The following is a 20,638-nucleotide window of genomic DNA, read 5'->3' as shown; positions in this document are numbered from 1 at the left end:
AGGCCGAGTCCAGAGGCAAGATCATTGCGGGATAGAGATTTGACCGGTTTGAGGAAAGTAACGATTGTAAATCTAGTCCTGAGGGTATGAAACCCCGAATTTCGTATCATTCTACTATTTTGAAGTGACGCATATGCTAGGCGACGGGCGTTGGGCGTGCACTGTTGGGTATTTGGGACTTGGTCCTCCCCGTAATAACTGTAAAGTTGCATACTTTGTTGAAACCATTGATACTTATATGTTTTAGAAAGATTTTCTGTAAATTGGGCTGAATGCCATGTTTGGGCCTTGCGCCAATGCTGTTTGGACCCTTAGGGGCTGTTTCTTACCATCCTCTCACTGTTTTCGATTAAAAATCTATACTCAGTCATGTTTATACTTGTTTACCGCATAACTCAGTTTTATGACTCTATTTTGATGCATATAAATGTTTTGGGCCGAATGCCCGAGTGGCTTGATTTGTGAGGATGAGTGTGGATCGGGGCTACTCACCTGTAGCATACTTGTGACTGAGTGAGGCCGAGGGCCTGATTGGTAAGGATGAGTGTGGATCGGGGCTGTCCGCCTGCAACATACTTTATTATTATCGCACGTGAGTTGTCCGTGCAGATTATAGCGCTTGGGCTAAAGGAGCCCCTCCGGAGTCTGTACACACCCCCAGTGAGCGTAGGTACCTACTTAGTGCGAGTGCTGAGTGACTGGGAGGTAAGAGTGATTGTGAGGTATGCCCGAGTGGCAAGAGTGATTGTGAGGTATGCCCTAGTGGCAAGAGAGATTGTGAGGTATGTCCGAGTGGCACGAGTGACTGTAAAGTTTGCCCGAGGGGTTGTATATGAGTGATGTTTTGCCCGAGGAGCTGTTTATGATTTCATCATTTTTGCTCACCTTTGCATTGAGCCTTCGTTAGAAAAAAAAATTGTTGGAAAAATATCTTTAAATGATTTTACTGGAACTGGGTTTAAACGAGATGTTTGGTTCAAATTCTGATTTTAAAAGCATGTGGTATTTTACTGAGATTTTCTGATATGAACGTTATATGCTTTATTGCTCGTCACTACTGCTCAGTCTTTATTTATTGTTGTTACTTACTGAGTTGGCGTACTCACGTTACTCCCTGCACCTTGTGTGCAGATTCAGGTATAGCTGGACAAGGTAGCGGTTACTGAGTGTTCTGGTTGCAGATTTTCTTGGAGATAGCAAGGTAGCTGTTTGGCGATCGCAGCCCCTGCTCTTCTCCCTCTTATCTTCCTTTAGTTGTATTTAGCTATTTTCCGGGCTGAGTTAGCCTTGATATTGCTAGATAGATTGTAGTATATGCTCATGACTAGTGACACCCCGATATCGGGCTTTTCTTTTCCGCACTTCTGTTTTTCTTTGATTTGAACTCTTTAAATGGAGGTTTTATGTTAAATAACCTTGAAATTATCTTTGAAATGAAAATATCGTTTTGTTTTGGAAATGAGTCGGCTTGCCTAGTTCTACGATAGGCGCCATCACAACATGGGTTAGTTTTGGGTCGTGACAGGATAAGACAAAACTAACGTGACGGGACGAGACGGTGGCGGGATGGGACAAAACGGGACGGGACAAACGGGACGAAATAGTAGGCCTATCCCGTCCCGCTAACAAATGGAATGGGATGGGACGGGACGGACAGTAGGCCCATCCCGACGGGATGGGACGGGTTCGCGGGACTTAAGTGCCATTTTAATATATATATATATATATATATATATATATATATATATATATATATATATATATATATATATATATATATATTTAAACATTGAGTTTGGCAACAACTATTCTTTTGACAATGACTAAGTTTTTAAAGTTTGCAGCAACTAGTTTTTTGAATTATTTAATAAACTTAAAAATTAAACAGAAATTAGGAAACTAAGTAAAGAATTATAAAATATTAAAACAAAAGACTTGTAATGAAATATTCTAGTAATTATAAATTTATAATAGAGTTATAATTTATTTAATATAATTTCAAGCCATTAAGTAACTAAGTAAGAGTGTAAGACAATTCATAAAAACAATTCAACGCTTAGAGCCTTTTATTTTATTAATAAAACTTTCAAATCTCAAATACAAATATAATTCTTTTGAAGAGCACCTAATCTACGCAGCCACCTTCTAGGAAGGGTTCTATTTGAACTAGGCCTCTTAGTAGCCAATTACAAATTATCATACTAATATTTGTAAGCTCCTATATAGCTTCTTTGTAACTTATCAATAATATGTCTCGAACATTGTTCTGGAATTGGCAATGTTGATTGATGTTCCATGAGTTCCATGTCGTCATTGCTCCCAGTGCTAAGTATCTCATTGTATTCTTCTTGTTCTCTAGTGGTTAATTTTTCAAAATCAAGACTTCTTCTTTCTGAATTAATCCAATCTCTGAATAATACGGAAATCTCTAGCATGTCCTCCGCTAATGAATGTCTATGATCTCCGATTTGAAATCTTGCCGCGCTAAAAGCACTCTCCGATGCTACTGATGATGCTTGAATAGCAAGGATATCTCGGGCCGTTATTGAAAGTGTTGGAAAAGTCTTGCCACGCTCCCTCCACCATGCCAAAAGTTGTTCGTTACTTTCTTCGTCTTTAATACTTTCCAATCCTTGATTAAGATAAGAATCAAGTTCATCATCAATAGAGGAATCAAAACCTGTTATATCATCCATATCTTCCCATAGAACTTCTACTCTAGACTTAGAAGTAGAAGGAAAAGTTTCACCACCTGTTGTTTCCAAAGATTTATATTTATCAAACATTGATCTAAATTCTAACATAAGAATATATGTTAGCTTGACAGTATTCGAGAGATGGTTGTTCATTTTCTTGAATTGCCAAATTCTCATAAATTTTACGAACAAGTCCCTTTGCACCTCTTAATTTTAAAGATAGGTTAAGTATAGTAGAAATTAAATAAACTTGGGGAATAGGGAAAAAATACTTTTTAAATTTTGCAATCATTTCATTAATGGCTGGTGCATTTGTTGGATTAGTTTTATACTTACCAAATACAATAGAAATTTCACAAATATACCATAATATTTGTGTAATAGTATGATAATATATACCAGAAAATTATTTTGTAGCATAATAAAAGTTTTCTAAAATTTAGTAAGTAACTGGAGCCGTTGCCGAACGACTAAAATTCAAAAAAAAAAAAGGACGCGGGACAGGCGGGACGGGACGGGATGAGACGGGACGGGACGGGACGGGACGAAATGGCCATCCCGTCCCATCCCGTGTCCCGTTTAACATGGGCCCATCCCGTTTAGAATTAAGTGGGACGGGACGTCCCGTCCCGTTGGACAGCCTTAGTAAAAACTGGAAAAAACTGATTTTTTTTTACTAAAAACTGAAAAAAAGAAAATATTTTTTTTTCTTCCATTTTTTACAAAAAAATCTGCTTAAAAGAAAAACTGAAAAATACTTTCTAAAACAATGTATTTGTAAAAACTAAAAAATAAAATTGAAAAATAACTTTCTAAAGCAATTAAAAACTGAAAAAAACTGAATTCTTTTTAACTAAAAACTTAAAAAAAAAGAAAATATTTGTTTTTTCTAGTTTTTAGAAAAATATTGTTTTAAAAAAAACTAAAAAATAATTTCTAAAGCAATTTATTTTGTAAAAATTAAAAAACAAAAACTAAAAAGCAATTTTCTAAAGCAATATTTTTATAAAAACTGAAAAAACAAATATTTTTTTTCAGTTTTTAGTTAAAAAGAATTCAGTTTTTTCAGTTTTTAATTGCTTTAGAAAATTATTTTTCAGTTTTTTCTCTCTAGTTTTTACAAAAATATTGTTTTAAAAAATATTTTTCATTTTTTTTGAAGCAGATATTTTTGTAAAAAATGGAAAAAAAAATATTTTCATTTTTTTTAGTTTTTAGTAAAAAACATTTCAGTTTTTTCTAGTTTTTACGAAAAAAAAAATTGCTTTAGAAAATTATTTTTCGGGTATGTGTAATGAGTATTTTTAATTAATTAGGAGATATTTAGGATTGACCAACATGACGATGACATGTGTTCCTCCGTTTAAATGAGGGGTATATTTGAACCAAAGTATGACTGCAGGGGTATAGATAACCCAATAGTATAACGAGGGGTATTCTTAGACCATTTTTGAAAGTACATGGGTATATTTGGACCTTCTTAGTATATTTTATATCGTCTCGCATAATATTATCCAAAATTTGCATATAACTAATTTTACGTGGCAAACGAATATGGTAATTTAATGGTGTATAAGAATGTTAAGTTTGTTATGCGAAAAAATTGAAAGCATTAGAAATTGAGAATGCAACAAAAGTTGTAATTACGATTCAAGTATGTAACAAAATAAACAAAAGACGGCCACCGAAAAGTGGAATGATGTTAGATACTATAATTAGCATGAAATCAAATCCAAAAGTTTGTATGACATGACATGTTATTTAGCAAGATACCTAATACAAAAATAAATTAAATACAAACCAACATGGAAAAATAATTTGAGCATATTCTAAGTGAAGAACAATCAAGAATCCAAATAACTGTTAAAGGTCTTAACTAAGCCTCACACACACCAAAGAAAAAAAAATCAGTCCGGTGCACTAAGATACACGGGGTTCGGAAAGAGCCGGATCATAAAAATCTATTGATATGTAGTTTTACCTGTATTTTTGCAAGCGTTTTACTCTACTTTCTACAATAAGCATATTTTTGCGGTTAATGACAACAACTTTACCGATTACGCCAATCTAACAAAACACTCCCATATTCTTACATAAATGGAAAGCTGTTAATCCATTTTAATTATTTTCATTTATTTCTATTCTTAGTAGTGGTCCTGCAGATGACATTTTTTAAGTATTATTCTTTTAGAGAGCTGATTATGGGCTGCTTGTCTTGAAGACATTCCACTTGATCACAGAAGTCTAATCTTTAACTCACTATCTTTTTCTTTTTGCATCTTAGCTAGATTTAATACCCCATGTGAGATGTTTCTAATAGTTGCTCTTAAATTTTGTCTTCTTTGATTTTTTGCTTTGGTTATACCAATCTCAGTACTAAAATTCAGTAGTACATCTTTCATTAATCCCTTATTGGTCCTCTTCTGACATGTTTATACTTGATTTTTTTTTATGTTTTTTTGTTTTTGGGTGAATTATTGATATGAGTGAGATTCTTGGTTTCTTGAGTATTATTGCTAGTTGTCTTTAGTTGGGTTTTGACAAAATATGATTTTTAACTAAGTATGATGTTTTTCTTGGGAATATGATGAAAAATTGGACTGAATTTTGAGCAAGATGGGATTTTTATAATATTCCAAGGTTTGGGTTGAGGAGCTATAGTTTCTTGAGTATTATTTCTAGTTGGCTTTAGTTGGGTTTTGGCAAAATATGATTTTTAACTAAGTATGATGGTTTTCTTGGGAATATGATGAGAAACTGGACTGAATTTTGAGCAAGATTGGATTTTTATGATATTCCAAGATTTGGGTTGATGAGCTGAAGTGAAGATATTATAGTTGGGGTATTGTTTGGTTTCTTGAGTATTATTGCTAGTTGGCTTTAGTTATTTTTCGCCAAAATATGATTTTTCACTACGTATGATGGTTTTCTTGGGAATATGATGAGAAATTAAATTGAATTTTGAGCAAGATTGGATTTTTATGATATTCCAAGATTTGTGTTGAAGAGCTGAAGTGAAGATATTTACTTGAGGATTATTTGGTTTTTGCCAAATTTTTGTAGGATTTGTGGAAACCGAGTAGTTGGAAATGGAGAGCAATTCTAAGACAATTGTATGGTTTAGGAGGGATTTGAGAATTGAGGATAATCCAGCTTTAGCAGCTGCTACTAGGAATGGGAGTGTATTTCCAGTGTTTATATGGTGTCCTAAAGAAGAAGGGCAATTTTATCCCGGTAGAGTTTCAAGATGGTGGCTGAAACAATCTCTTATTCAATTGGAACAGTCTTTGAAATCTCTTGGTGCTGAACTTGTGATGATCAAAGCTCAGAGTACACTTTCTGCTCTCTTGGACTGCATCGAAGCTGTTGGGGCGACAAAAGTTGTGTATAATCATCTATATGGTGAGTTGTAACCTTCATTTGGCTATTGCAGTTAGAATTAATGTTTTTGATTCTATGGACAAAACCTCTTGTTTTTGTTAATTTTGTATTGTGAGCTAATTTGATAGATCTAATCCATTGAACTTTCAAAAGAAATAATTTCCAATTAGCTTTTTTGTTCTTTAATTATATGGAAAGGAAAAAGGGTAATACAACTTATCAAGGGGATTGAAGTTTTAGACATATTGGAGATATTATACTTCTGAATTTCTGAAAGAACATGATTTGCTATCGCAGAAAGCAGATCTCTTCTGGGATTTAAGGCTTTAAGCATTCCAATCTGTTAAAAAGCACTAATTGTACAGCGAAAAGAGAACAAGAGAGAAAGCTCGGTATTGTTTAGTTAGGATGGTAATAACTTACATGCCATAATTTTCATAAGCATCAAAGCCACTCTGGATTATCTGATGTAGTTAATAGAAATAAATAGAAGTGTCCTGGCAAAGCTTCAAACAAAGAGGTTGTGCTGTTCACTTCATTGAATTGACTCAACTTACTTAAGATTAAATATAGGGGTGGGGCGGGCAGTGAAGGCTAATTTATATAATACAGTAGAAGAGGCTTCTAAGAAAAGAATCTAGTTATGTGCAGATCTTAGTAGACTATGATTAATAAGTTCAATTCCTCTAATGAATCAGTGCTTATGTTGGAATAAATGCTCTCTTTGATGTGAAAGTGCCTTCTGTAGTCTGGAAATGCTCCTCAGGAATGTTCACAAGTCTAAGTGAAAATGACATTTTGATTGGACTTGGATAACCCTTAATAGGAGGGTATGGAGGTCGAAAATTAGGGTAGAGGAATATTGGGTAGTAAAGAATATCCCCTTACATACCGGTAGCTTTATAGTATTACTCTAGTTCTGGCATACTCTTGGACTCATACTATTACTTGATATTGCTTGTGTATCGGTTTGTTAATATCCCGCTGTTGGCTGTGTTCCCTTTCCATGACTTGTTCATTTTCTATGTTGCATTTCTTTACTACTGATATTGTGCTTACTTGAGCCGAGGGTCTATCGGAAACAGCTTTTAACTCCCCAGACCTCACTTGTGGGAATACTGTAAGGTCTGTGTACACACTACCCTCCCCAGGCCTCACTTGTGGGAATATACTGGGTATGTTATTGTTGTTGTTGATTGGACTTGGATAACCCAGAATTTTCACTCCATGGAAGCAGAGCTGTTTGTGATTTCTCTTTTTTCTTGCAAACTTATTGAAGCTTTTGGCTTTTGGTTCTTTACTTCTTTTCTTTTGCTTTGTTTTGTTGTTTCTCTGTTTCACTAGTAAATGAAGGTTACACAGACATAATAAAGTAATGTTCTCAACGATGGTAAGAGTCCGTATGAATAGAATATGACCTTCAACAAAGTTTTGGTGCACTTAACTTGAATTGACACCATTCTCTTGGAAGCTGATTAAATTACCAGGTAGGTGTCCAAAGATGGTCTATCATTCCTAACCGAGTGAAAAACAAACCTATAAACAGCACCTTAATGGTACATTGAAGTATTTTTGCCTATGTTCCGAGATACAAGATAGTCATCACAATTTTACCTTTGCCCTTGCTCCATTGAAATCACATGGAAGCATTTTTCACTCAACATTTGAAGGCTTAAGAAATGTAAGGGGAGCTGCTCATTTCTAATGTTGACAATTCCCCTCTTATTGGCTGGATCTATAGAACATAGAAGGATCATTCAAATTAAAAAAAGTTACAAGTTGAATGAACACCTAGGACTCTAAATGATCTGATGTGCCTGGTTTCTGATTCTGAGGAAGTACATGATCATTTTCCTGTTTGATTTAGATCCTGTTTCACTTGTTCGTGACCACAATATCAAGCAAAAGCTGGGGGAACTTGGCGTATCTGTTCAGAGCTACAATGGGGACTTACTGAATGAACCATGGGAAGTCTACGACGATGATGGAAAAGTTTTTACTACTTTTGATGCATACTGGGAGAAGTCTTTGCGTCTCCAAAAAGAACCCGTTTCTCACCTTCCGCCTTGGAGATTAACTCCAGCTGCAGGTATGCCTGAAAAATAGATAATCTCATTCTTGTTGAACATTTTGAAATACACTGAGCATCACTTCATCCATTGTTCGCCATCTCTTGGATGTCTCGTAAAAATATGGTTAATACTGATATTGAACAATGTTTACCATTTCTTAGATGCTTTATATTTTAAACACATCGTATCATAAACCTATAGAAAAACCTGATAATTTTCATCTCTCCCATTGACAGGATCAGTTAAAATGTGTTCGGTTGAGGAATTGGGACTGGAAAATGAGTCAGAAAAGTCTAGTAATGCATTACTGGGGAAAGGATGGGCACCAGGTTGGAGCAATGCAGACAAGGCCTTAACAGAGTTTGTAGAGAACCAAGTACTTGCTTACTCAAAGGATAGGCTGAGAGTCGGGGGAAACTCGACATCTCTTTTGTCTCCTTATCTCCACTTTGGAGAAGTAAGTGTGAGGAAGGTTTTCAACAGTGTGCGTTTGAAGCAGATACTATGGACCAAAGAGGGGAACTCTGTTGGAGACGAGAGTGCTAGTCTTTACCTTAGAGCTATTGGGCTTCGAGAGTATTCCCGCTATATCTGTTTTAATTTCCCATTTACTCATGAAAGATCATTACTGAACAACCTGAAGTTTTTCCCTTGGAATGCTGATCAGGCCCATTTTAAGGCATGGCGACAGGGTCGGACTGGTTATCCGTTAGTAGATGCAGGAATGAGAGAGCTTTGGGCAACTGGATGGATTCATAATAAAATACGAGTTATTGTGGCAAGTTTCTTTGTGAAGTTTTTACTTCTGCCATGGCAATGGGGGATGAAGTACTTTTGGGATACACTCTTGGATGCGGATTTAGAAAGCGATATTATTGGTTGGCAATATATCTCTGGTAGCTTGCCAGATGGTCATGAACTTGAGCGCCTAGATAACCCAGAGGTATGTCAGGTTTATGCTTATATGGCCTATGTCTATTAATGCCGATATATTGTGGATGAAGTAGTAGATGATGTTTCTTGGCATGGTTTTGTTTTCTCTAGTCCATTTTTCTGGCAGAAGAGACTGCGTAATCATGCCAAACCCAAGAAAAACATTCCCTTTCCTTTTTTTTCAACTTGACATTATAGTTTTGTGGACTCCACTTATGCTTCGCCTTTTATCAATAGCAGCCTCTCTACTTCCTCTGCTACATTTTTAAGTTGTATGAGATCTAGTATTTCTTTTCTCTCCTTTATTGGAGCTGGGAGTTAGGGGTTACTCTAAAGTCATGACAGATGGTGAAGCAAAGCTTGATTTTTATTGTAGCAGCGGATGCAAAGTGGAGATACGCAGGGTGCTTTAATATGTGTACATAATGGACACAAAAATTATGTCGAAGCCTGGAAAAATTACCTTGGTATGGAAATGGTACTGGTTGGATTGATCGATCATTTTCTGGAACAAAAGTTAATTTCTTTTCCTCCTTATAAAATATTTAAAGCCACGCATATATTCTGCGAGTCAGGATTTTCAAGTCTTATTAGTTTCTTGTGATATCCGATAGTGTCCGACTATTCTAATTGAAAGAAGAACCTGTCCTGTGAATTTCAACTACTCTAAATTGAGAAAAGAATCTGTTTTTTTATTTTTATGCGTAGCTATAAGCATGGTGTATAACAGCCTCTATACCTCCTAAGATCAGAGTAAGTTTTGCGTACACGCTACCTTCCCCATACCCCACTTGTGGGACTCCACTGGGCTTGTGGTTGTTGTTATTGTTGCTATTGTTAGTATACTGTATTTGTAAAATAATTTTGGAGAAGAAAAACAACTGAGAAACAGAAATGTAGAAGAAGTAGAAATTAATCCGAGCCCACTAAATTCACAGTGTTTCCTTAAGGAACTTAATCCCCTCCTAATACCCGAGGTTATGGATTATTTCCTCCCAGGATAGAACGGATTACACACTAGTGTAGCGGTACTTCAAACCCCAGTATTTCAACGAACACAAATGGCGGCAGCAATCACACTTATGTTATTTGTTTTGTAAAATAAAAAACAATGAAGAAAGGAAGAGGAGAATTCAGAATTTTCGTAAGGAAAATCTGAGGGAATGACATGCTATTTATAGCCTACAGGTTGGGTTTAAATGAAGAGGTGCAACTCTTCAAGATGACCGTTCACGTAAATATTAATATTTAACAAATAAATTTGGTCCAACAAATTAATCAATCCGAAGCCGAGCAATGATGATGATGATGATGACAGCACGAGGCTTGCCTTCTTCTCAACTCTTTAAGAGCTAGAAGAAGTGTAATCATATATATACTCAACAAATGAGCTTTCCTCCTCCAATATGGGACAATGTTCCTTTGTAAAGGAGGGAAAATCAAAATTTCATTTTTCCTCCATTTCACATTCACCCTATTTTAAGCTAAACCAAGCTTTAAACCCAACAGCTATAAGCACAGTGTATATTTGGGGCATCTAGTTGATGAGTTCAAAGCTTATTTAGTCTCGCCAACTCTTCATGCAGGTTCAAGGATTCAACTACGATCCGGAGGGTGAATATGTGAGGCATTGGCTACCTGAGCTGGCACGAATGCCAGCTGAGTGGATCCATCATCCTTGGGATGCACCTCTTACTGTGCTCAAGGCTGCGGGGGTGGAACTCGGAATGAATTATCCGAACCCTATAATTGATGTAGATGTTGCGAGGGATCGTCTAATGCAAGCTATATTTATCATGCGAGAAAAAGAAGCAGCCACAAACGCCGCAGATGCAAATGGAACCAACGAAGTTGTTTTTGATAACTCTGACAGTGTTGGAGACTTGGCCAATCCAAAGGTTGTAAAGGGAAAAGCGCCTTGCCCGAGCAGTTCATCTTATGATCAGAGGGTGCCATCAATGCAAAAGGGGAGCACAAATAAGAAGAGACCAAAGCCAGCCGAAGAAGAAAAGAAGCTCAAAGATAACTGGCTTAGCTGCAATATCAAGAATGAAGGGAAGATCTCAAAGGCAGATGATGACTTGTGCTCGACTGCAGAATCCTCTTCTATGAAAAAGCAAATGACCACCAGCAAAAATTCATTTTCAGTACCTCAAGCAATTTCCATGTCTTACGACAGAAAATCCTTCGAGTGTGAAGCATCATCGCATGTGAAGCTGCAAAAGGAAGAAGAGATTGACATGGAAATCAATTCAGGCAAAAATGGTAAGATTCGAACACCCTAAGGTTGAGTTTTTGTTTGTCTAATTTCTCCATTCAAAACAGGAAAACTTCACGTATTTCCACATAAATAATTTCGTTCTTACAAAATTCTGTTCAATCTTTTGTCTTGTCTCTGTTCGAGTCTTCACCATGACGCGAACCTGTCTTTTTTCCACATGCAGGAGCTATAGCACAATGATTTCTTTCGGAATTGTTCAATAGGAGATACAAATATAGTCAAATCAGCATATGCAGTGGAACGGCGATTCTGTTAAACATGTCTTGTAAATAACTACCTGGTAATCGTTAGCGGGGTTGTAGTTTGTTTGACGTAGTAACGATAGAACTCATCTGAAGCAGCTCAGATTCAACATTCATGGTTGAATCTCTACTTTGTTTAGTTACATATATTGACCATGCATTTGTATTCTTGAATATGAATTTCTCTTGTATTTCATTTCATAGTAATAAAAGATGAAAGAGGTCATCCAGTTTTGAGAAACTATTAACACAGTCTACTTTGGATATGATGTGCTTGTGAATTCTTATAGTTCACAGATTTTTGCATATGTATTAGTGGTCTGGCCCTTCCCCGACCCGCGCATAACTGGAGTTTAGTGCACTGGAATGTCCTTTTTTCTTCACTGGTGAAGAGTTGATACTTGATCTGATTAGGCAAGGGACATACTAGGTTTACAAATATATTCGTGTTTGTTATCAATTTGGTCTATTATTTTAATTTCTAACTTCAAATAGAGAATTTGAATTTTGAAAAACAGGTTTTAGGAATATTTCAAGTTTTGTCTTTTAGTTTTCAATCACAAAACTTCTAACCTTTTATTTTGATGTCCAAATTAACACAATTGTGATCAACTTCAAAATACCTTTTTTCAACTTCAATATCAAATACTTTTATTATCTAAATTCAACCAAATTATATCCAAACGCCTACGGGTTTCAAACTAGAAATCAAAATCTTTCAATCAAGCAAAGGTAAGTCTACTCTCAACTTGATTATATTGATAAGTTCTTCCTATGGGTCTTAATACGGATTTGTCTTCTCCAAATATTTGTTTCTTTATTTTGAAAAAAGATCGGGAACAGACTCCCTACCCTTCCAGAGTACATAGGGGTAAAGCTATATACATTTCACCCTCCCAAAGGAATTTACTGGATTTGTTGTTGTTATTGTTGTTTATTTTGAAAAAAAGAAGAAGAAATTGTTGCTATACATTGACACATGCCTTTTGTCCTCAAATATATCTTTTTTTCCAAATGTAGCCCACCATTTATGTCACTTTCAAGTTTCACCTAGTTGATTACCACTGAAATCCTTACGTTACTTATTTTAAAGTTTTATCCTAACGGGCAACAAAAGAAAACTCTAAGGCCATCTCCCACCATTGTCTCCATTTTCTCCTTCAAAATAGAGTAAAGTTACTCCAATCATTACTCCATTTTTTACTCCAAAAAAAAATATTCCATTTTATATTCTTCTCTCTCTTCAATATTATATTATTATTTTTTATTTAAATTTTATTTTCTTATTTCTATTAAAGAAATTCTATCTTTTATTCTATTTTACATATTCATCACATATAATTTAAAATAAAATTATTTTATACCATAAATTTTTAAATAATATAATTTGTAAGCAAATATTATAGATTATATATATTAACGGATAATTCAAATAAAAGTGAAATCATTGAGATACAAGATAATTAAATACATATTACATTATGGTAAAATTCTAATTAAATATTTCATAAATATTCAATTTCCACCTCTAGTATGCTCACATAAATGATCTAATAATGCATTACGAAGTGCAAAATGAACATCTTTGTCCTTAATTTTTTTGTGTCGAGCTAAAAGTTACAACATCTAATATTTTATATTCACACCTTTCATTTAACATCTAAATTGCAACAAAGTGCAAATTGCAGCATCTTTTCATTTAATGTATTTTCAATTTGTATTTTTCAATTTTAGCAACATCTAATATTTTATATTCACACCTTTCAATTTTAGCAACATTTAATATTTTATATTTGCACCATTCATTTTTTGAGATGATTATATATGTTTTGTACAATTATAACTTATAATAAAATTAACTTATAATTTTACATAAAAATAATAAATGCACGAAATTTAATTTATCAAAATTATATGCCAAAATTAAGATGTAAAATTAATATTATAAATATATTATATAAACATAATTAGGTATATATAAAGAGATAAATTAAAAGAGTTAAATAATAAAAATAATAATAAAATAATGATAAATAGTAATGGAGGGGATGAATAGTGTCACTCCAAATTTGGAGTAACACTATTCATCCCCATTTTGGGGGCAAAAATGGGGGAGCATTGGAGCTACATTTTGGCAAAAAATGGCTGCATTATGGAGAAATGGGGAGGGTTGGAGATGCCCTAACTAGATTTCTGGTATTATCTTTACCTAATTTTCCCAATAATTTTGTACTATTAAAAGTTATCGAGGGGATCAACCTAGTTCCTCATTGAGACACAGCAGAAAAGATTGCTTTTTCTTTTAATCTATTTTTTTTCCTTTTGGACAATCACACAAAGAACAAGATAAGTCTAGTGCAAAATTATTGTTTAATAAATCAAACTTTTAATATGTGATAATTTTAACATTTTAAAAGTATCTTTTGGAATTTATAAGCTTTGCACACACTAGGCCTAGCTGGCCGATGTTTTTGATTTGGCCAGTATAGCAAAATATATGAGTCACCTTAATTATCTGTACAAATTGTACTTCATTGTTTGAGGTCAAATACCTAAGAAATTAAGCATAAATTGTTGGACGTGTCTCCTTTGATTATGGTCAAATCACCCTCGCGTTACTATTTTTTTTTTTTGGTAATGATCGTATCTGAACAATTTACCTATATTTCGATTATTCTAAGAGATACTTGCTACTAGGGGTGTACATGTGTCGGGTTGAATTTTCTAATTACCAAATCAAACCAATTGTATCGGGTTATTAAATCTAAATACCAAACCAATAAAAGTCGGATTTTTTAATCTCGATTTTTCTCGGGTTTTTTGGATTTTCGGGTTTTTTCATTTTTTTTCACATAAAGTCTTCATAGCACAAAACGTAAAATTTGTGCTACTCCAAATATTTCTTTAATCCTAGTAAGACAAAATTATATAAGGTGTTTTTCAATAAAATAATATAAATATGAGACGACTCATGGCATTGTACTAAAATATTCAACAATAAAGATAATAAAATTGCATAAAATAAATATTATTAATAAACCATAATGAAAACAAACATAATTTAAAATTATGACTAATAAGTACTATTATTTACATGACTAACCACTAAAAGAAAAATAAGTTATATATTTTATCTAAACCATGGAAAAACTAAAAAATAGATATCAAACACTATTTTCATCCATAGTATAATTGAATTGAATGTCTTTTATTAGCATTAGTATTGATTTAATTTTGGTCTAGGATTTATTTGAGTTACTAACATTTATGGACTATAAAACTTATTGGAGCATCCAAAAATTATAAGCCCAAGCTTGAAATAATACGCTAAAAGATAAAATTATGAAAAAGCTTAAGAAATATTTATAAACTACACTACCAAAAATATTTTTATGTATTAAATATATTTAAAACTTCTATACATATAATATCGGGTTGGTTTGGTTTCGGTTTGACTTTTTAGTTAAAACCAAACCAAATCAAAATGGTCGGGTTTTTTTCCCAACACCAAACCAAACCATAGTTGTTTTTTTTTCTAGGTTTGACTCGGATTATCGGGTTGGTGCGGTTAATTTGTAGGTTTTATTTGTACACCCCTACTTGCTACTTTCAATACTAACAAAAATATCGCGTCTTATTGATAAGTAACTGAATAAAACAATCGTGAAGCAGTAAACAACGATGAGATTAATACTATTTAATTTGTTACTTGTTTACCCGAAAAACGAATAGAGTTGAATTTGTACGTAATTCTAAGGATATGTGGTGTGGCTTAATACAAATCGTAAGGATAAATAGAAATATCAAGTATGGATTTCAAAGAATGCAAAGTAGACAAGGTTCTAAAGAAGATGATTTTTAGGACTAAACAAGTGGAATCAAATTAAGAAGTTTTAAAGAACAACTCTTCACTATAGGAGAATATGATGCTTGAATTACAATGTAAGCAAAAAATCGGTCCTTACAGAAATGATAACCATCCCCTTTATAGTAGGGGGATATTACTTTAGATATAATTAAAAATACATAGTGGGAGACCCATGATAAATCATCTTTTTCACAATTCCTGCCAAGATTCTCTCCTCTAGTGGGATTGCAATGACTCTTGTCTATGAGCTCGATATTGACTCGAGTTTTCGGTCTTGACTCGAGCTCTCGATCTTGACTTGAGCTCGATTCTGACTCAGATCCTTGAATTGATTTGGGGTCAATATGGGTCGATTTCTGAATCACAAGTTCGATAACCTTACTTTGAATCATAGTTCGATTTGGATTCGAGCTCGATAATGATATCGAGCTCGACGTTGATCGGTCCCTCGGGGCTCGAAGCTTGTTTGTATCATCTTTGGAACCCATTATGGAGACTTACTTCGATTCATTATGTTTTGACCTCGATCAATCGTATGAAGGCCGAAATCTATTTTGACCGTATACAGATAGTCCCCTCGTTTCTCGAGAAGGATGTGGTGAGAAATAATATGATTTTTCAACGACACGATCGGATTATAAGCTGACGTTTACATTGGGCTCGACCATGAAACACGTGATAGCTGTCCCGTCGATTTAGTCTTTCAAGGCATTTAATGCATGTCAGACGGTGGTCGACCACCGCTGATACTGAACTGCCATTGCTTTAACCTATAAATAGCCCTTCCTTTTATCATTTACCACTTTTACATCTTCAGTCTTCCAAATTTTCCAAGTTCTTTTTCGTATTCTCTAAGTTCATTCGCAAATCTGTGATTCCTCTTTGCAAAATTCTTCTTCTAAATTACCAAATCTTTGTCACCTTCTTTAAATCCAAAATGGTGAAGATATTAAAACCGTACCCCAAAACGAAAAAGCTTCTTCTTCTTAATCCGCCGCCGACAAAACACCGGTGGATCCACGTCCCAAGGAATGTGTTCTGGAGGCGTGTGTTCTTACCTCCGATTTCAAACTCGATAAAGGTTCACCGGTTCCTGGCCGATGTGAGCCCGTATCGAGTATTTGTTCGATAACCCGGGAGCACATCGAGCGGATAAAAAAAGATTGTAACTGGGAGAACAAAGAAGTGGTAGTACCGTCTCCCGAAGAGGATATTACCACTCATGTGAGATGGTTTTTAAGCGTGTATACTTATCCTTTCACGTTAGGTCCCCTTGACCCTGTTATTATAGATTTTTGTCGTAAATACCTAATAACCGTAGGCCAGATACATCCTTCCTTTTTGTGGATCGTTATTTTGATCCGATATTTTGTGAGTAAAATCGAGGGGATGCTTTTCACCCTCGATCATCTTGTTCGATTATACCGTCCTCACCTTTTTCGAGGAGGGTTAATAAAACTCCAATGTCAAGCTACCAAGGATTTTTTCTCAAGTATAGACGAGGATAAAGATCAAGGCTGGATGGGCAGGTTCGTTCGAGTAAGGACTTCGGACCTGATTCCGACCGAAAAGATGCTTTTTCCTGAGGAGTGGAACATGAAGCGTAAGTGTAATTCTGCTGTTATTTCCTATTATTCTGTTCTTTCATTTCCTTTCTCACCAAAATTCCCCTTTTGTGATGCAGCAGTTCCCTGGATGCCTGGCGCAGTGCCCGATTTTAAGAACTGGGTACGTGCTCTGGTTTTGACCTCCTCATACGCCGAGCTCTCATGGCGTGACTTGTCAAAGGGCCTATGGGCGGCCACAAATCACGATAAGCACCTTTCTCGTATCTTTTGGTAATTCGAATAAGATGCTCTTCACACACTTTAATAAAATTTTTCGTATGTAGGTGTGGGCAAAGATGCGGGTTTGAGGCCCTTGTCCATCAAGGAAGAGGCTTCGGCCTCTGTCCCAAAGCCGGTTAAAGATAATAAGAGGAAAATATCCTCAATTCCCGAAGATCCAAAACCGAAGAAGAGGGCGGCTTGTAAGCTGAACAAGAATATCATCCCTTTGACCATAGAATGCATCTGAGGGATGAAGAAGAAGAAGAAGACGAGAACGATGGGTCTGCATTGGCGGCCCGAACAAAGAAGACCACCGACGTTCCACAGGCAACTGGATCGATGGTGGTTCATAAGGCTCCGCCTCGAACTGTGGATATATCGGAGAAAGATTCGGGCAGAGTCCCCGAGTTGTTGGAGATCGAGGATGCTTCCCATCGAAGCCAACAAACGGGAGGTATGTCTTAACAAGCTCTTCTCGAATCTTTTAGAACCAAAGAGAATGCCCAGGTGATTCATTTGCGCCAGTAGCAATCGAAGACTCGCCCACCTTTTCTGCTTTTTCCGCAGGGGCGATTCGGGAGGCCCAAGCTTTGGGGGTCCTCGAGTTAGATAGGCCTCATGATGGAGAGGATCCTTTTCGTGACCTGTTTATCGGTGTCGAGGATGCTACCGGTACAAGTGACGAATCAGATCTTTTTCACGGAGTGCAACAGGCTTTGAATCAAGTGAGCCTTAAATTATACGGCGTTTTTCTTAAGTTTGCTTTTCTTTTCTAACTTCATTTCTTCTTTCTTTGCAGACCGCAAAAGTTCATCGAGAATCATGTTCTCGGTCCCGAACCAAGCTGCGTCGATACGAGGCCGAGCTTCAACGGGTTACGGAAGAGAGGAACTCCCTAAAACTCCTCTTAGGCTAGAGGGGAGAGGAAATAAAAGACCTCCGAGCCGAGTTGGCTAAGGCTCACTAAGATCAAATCGATCTGTCCGGGCAGGTAATAATACTTTTAAAAGCCTATGGGTTTGATACCAGAATGATGGCTAATTTTTCGGTCTCATAGCTGCAGCAGAAAATTGAGATGATCGAAAAACTCCGTGAGGAAGTCGATGTGATAAAAGCGGACTTATTGAAGTGGAAAGAAGGAATGGACCGCTTTGCTGCAGAGAAAGAAACTGCTTGAGCCCAATTGTCATCGGCCGAAAACCAACTTCAAAAAATGAAGGAGAAAAGTTCGGTCCAAGCAAGAAGAATAGAGGAGCTCGAGGCTCGGTTGACCTCTGAACTTGCCAAGGCTGAATCTGATGTCGAAAAGGCAAAGGCCGATGCAGATGTGCTCGTGGCCATCTATCTGGCCGATGCTGAAGCTGACCTGGTCCAAGCAAGAGAGGCAGCTGAGATCGCCAATACTCGAGCACTTTGGGTCGCTGAACTTGCTAGGTGCCGATCTCGGAGGGAGACCCTCGAGGAGATCTATGCTCGAGATTTCGACCTTGCTGAAGAGATTAAAAGGGCCAAAGAACTCGAAGTCGATACTGAAGCCTTGGTTTTCGATGACGATGATGATGGGAGTAAGAGCGGGTTCGAGAACGGGCGGGAGCCCGATAGAGAAGAGACCGCTGCCAGGAAGCTTAGTCCTTAATTTTCATGTTGTAATCAATCATGTAAACAATCTTGTATATATAAAAATATCCCTTAAAATATCCCTTTTTGCTTTAGTTTTGTTTCCTGTCTTGTGAAGATTTTATTCACGCCTTATGAATATTTTCACAAGGATTTAGGCAACTTGATCAAATTTGGACTTCATAGCCTTTATAACTGAGTGATCGCTTACTCAAACTTGAAATAAGGTAGCTCATAGGCTTAATAGTCGAGTTGAGTGATTGTTTGGACACATGCTTACCCAACTTGAAGTGATGTAGCCCTTAGGCTTATTAGTTGAGTGAGTGATTTGAACTCGAAGTGATATAGCCCATAGGCATAATGATCGAGTGAGTGCTTGCTTGAACTCAAAATAAAAATAGCCCGTAGGCTTAGTAGTTGAGTGAATGATTGGAACTCGAAGTAACGTAGCCCGTAGGCGTAGTGGTCGAGTGAGTGTTTGCTCGAACTCGAAATAAGAGTAGCCCGTAGGCTTAGTAGTCGAGTGAATGATTCGAACTCGAAGTAACGTAGCCCGCAGGCATAGTGGTCGAGTGAGTGTTTGCTCGAACTCGAAATAAGAGTAGCCCGTAGGCTTAGTAGTCGAGTGAATGATTCGAACTCGAAGTAATATGGCCCGTAGGCGTAGTGATCGAGTGAGTGTTTGCTCGAACTCAATCCTGTTTGCATAATAAATCTCGAAATAGAGGGATTTTCTTGGATATAAGATATCGGTAAAGAAAAGATTCTTTGCAAGTTATTATACTTGTGTTCATGTTTTGCGTCAGGGCTTAGGCTAACTACATGAGCATGGTTCGTTTTGACCATTTGGCTCTTACAACTTTTCCTATTGGAACCCTGTTGCTATGAAATAACTTTCTTGCACCAGAACTTGATATATTTGAGGGCTAATGCCCCCCAGTATTCGAGGTCGATTGTAAAAAGGCTTCGGATACTGTTGAATTTTTTCTCGGTTTAGCACGATCACTGGTTGCCTCATTAAAAACCTTGCCAAAAAAACCATTTGGGATAAAATCCGTCTAAGGGGAAAAAAGTGCAACGCGTGCTTTCAGACCCAGGGCTTCGTGTTGAAGGATCCATCTTAGCTCCTGATCGGACTTCTATAGGGGTTAGTTTTGAAATATAAACGAATATGGGAGGGTCGTACCTTAGCAGTAGTATCGTTTTAGATGCGACACATTCCGATTGCTTGATAGTTGTTTGCCGTTTATAATGCCGAGCTTGTATGATCCCTTTTCGACGTTTTCGAGAACCTGATATGGTCCTTCCCAGTTCAGTCCTAGTTTTCCTTCGTTTGGATTTCGGGTATTGAAGGTGACTTTACTTAGCACTAAGTCCCTGGGTTTAAAATGGCGGAGCTTGGTTCTTCGATTATAGTGTCTTTCGATTCGTTGCTTTTAGGCAGCCAATTGGACGAGAGCAGCTTCTTGTTTTTTGTCCGATAATTCGAGGCTAGTGTTCATAGCCTCGTTATTTGATTCTTCTGCTGTATATCGAAATCTAGCACTGGGTTCGCCGACTTCGACTGGTATCAAGGCTTTGGAGCCATATACTAAGGAGAACGGGGTTTCCCCCGTACTAGATTTTGATGTCGTTCGATATTCCCAAAGGACTTAGAAGAATTTCGTCACTTTGCTACCGACAAATTGTTTCCCATTGTCACACACTATTTTGGCGGGT

At 36.4% G+C, this 20,638-nt stretch overlaps 1 protein-coding gene across 3 annotated transcripts; it reads left to right on the top strand.

Annotated features, from left to right (window-relative positions):
- Positions 1-4,811: 4,811 nt before the first annotated feature.
- LOC107830603 (cryptochrome-1) lies at positions 4,812-11,849 on the top strand. 3 transcript variants are annotated; one of them, XM_016658224.2, is made up of 6 exons: positions 4,812-4,938; positions 5,760-6,098; positions 7,945-8,166; positions 8,386-9,092; positions 10,669-11,347; positions 11,527-11,849. In XM_016658224.2, exons 2-6 carry the CDS (start codon positions 5,786-5,788, stop codon positions 11,541-11,543), a joined length of 1,938 nt encoding a protein of 645 aa, XP_016513710.1. In that variant the 5' UTR covers positions 4,812-4,938; positions 5,760-5,785; the 3' UTR covers positions 11,544-11,849. The 3 variants fall into 3 exon arrangements, with proteins under 3 accessions (XP_016513710.1, XP_016513709.1, XP_016513708.1); XM_016658223.2 differs by having other exon boundaries at positions 4,863-4,998; XM_016658222.2 differs by having other exon boundaries at positions 4,898-5,538.
- Positions 11,850-20,638: the final 8,789 nt, after the last annotated feature.

The sequence above is a fragment of the Nicotiana tabacum genome, chromosome 14, assembly GCF_000715075.1.
Source record: "Nicotiana tabacum cultivar K326 chromosome 14, ASM71507v2, whole genome shotgun sequence".
Lineage (NCBI taxonomy): Eukaryota > Viridiplantae > Streptophyta > Magnoliopsida > Solanales > Solanaceae > Nicotiana > Nicotiana tabacum.
Note: the sequence above shows the minus strand (reverse complement) of the source record. Positions and strands in the feature narration are given on the sequence as shown.

What these genes read in the sequence shown, in the direction of transcription:
- LOC107830603 (XM_016658224.2), top strand. Translation starts at nt 5,786, where the DNA reads ATGGAGAGCAATTCTAAGACAATTGTATGGTTTAGGAGGGATTTGAGA. An exon ending in TGTGTATAATCATCTATATG is followed by an intron (nt 6,099 to 7,944) that starts GTGAGTTGTAAC and finishes TGTTTGATTTAG; the next exon opens with ATCCTGTTTCACTTGTTCGT. An exon ending in AGCGCCTAGATAACCCAGAG is followed by an intron (nt 9,093 to 10,668) that starts GTATGTCAGGTT and finishes CTCTTCATGCAG; the next exon opens with GTTCAAGGATTCAACTACGA.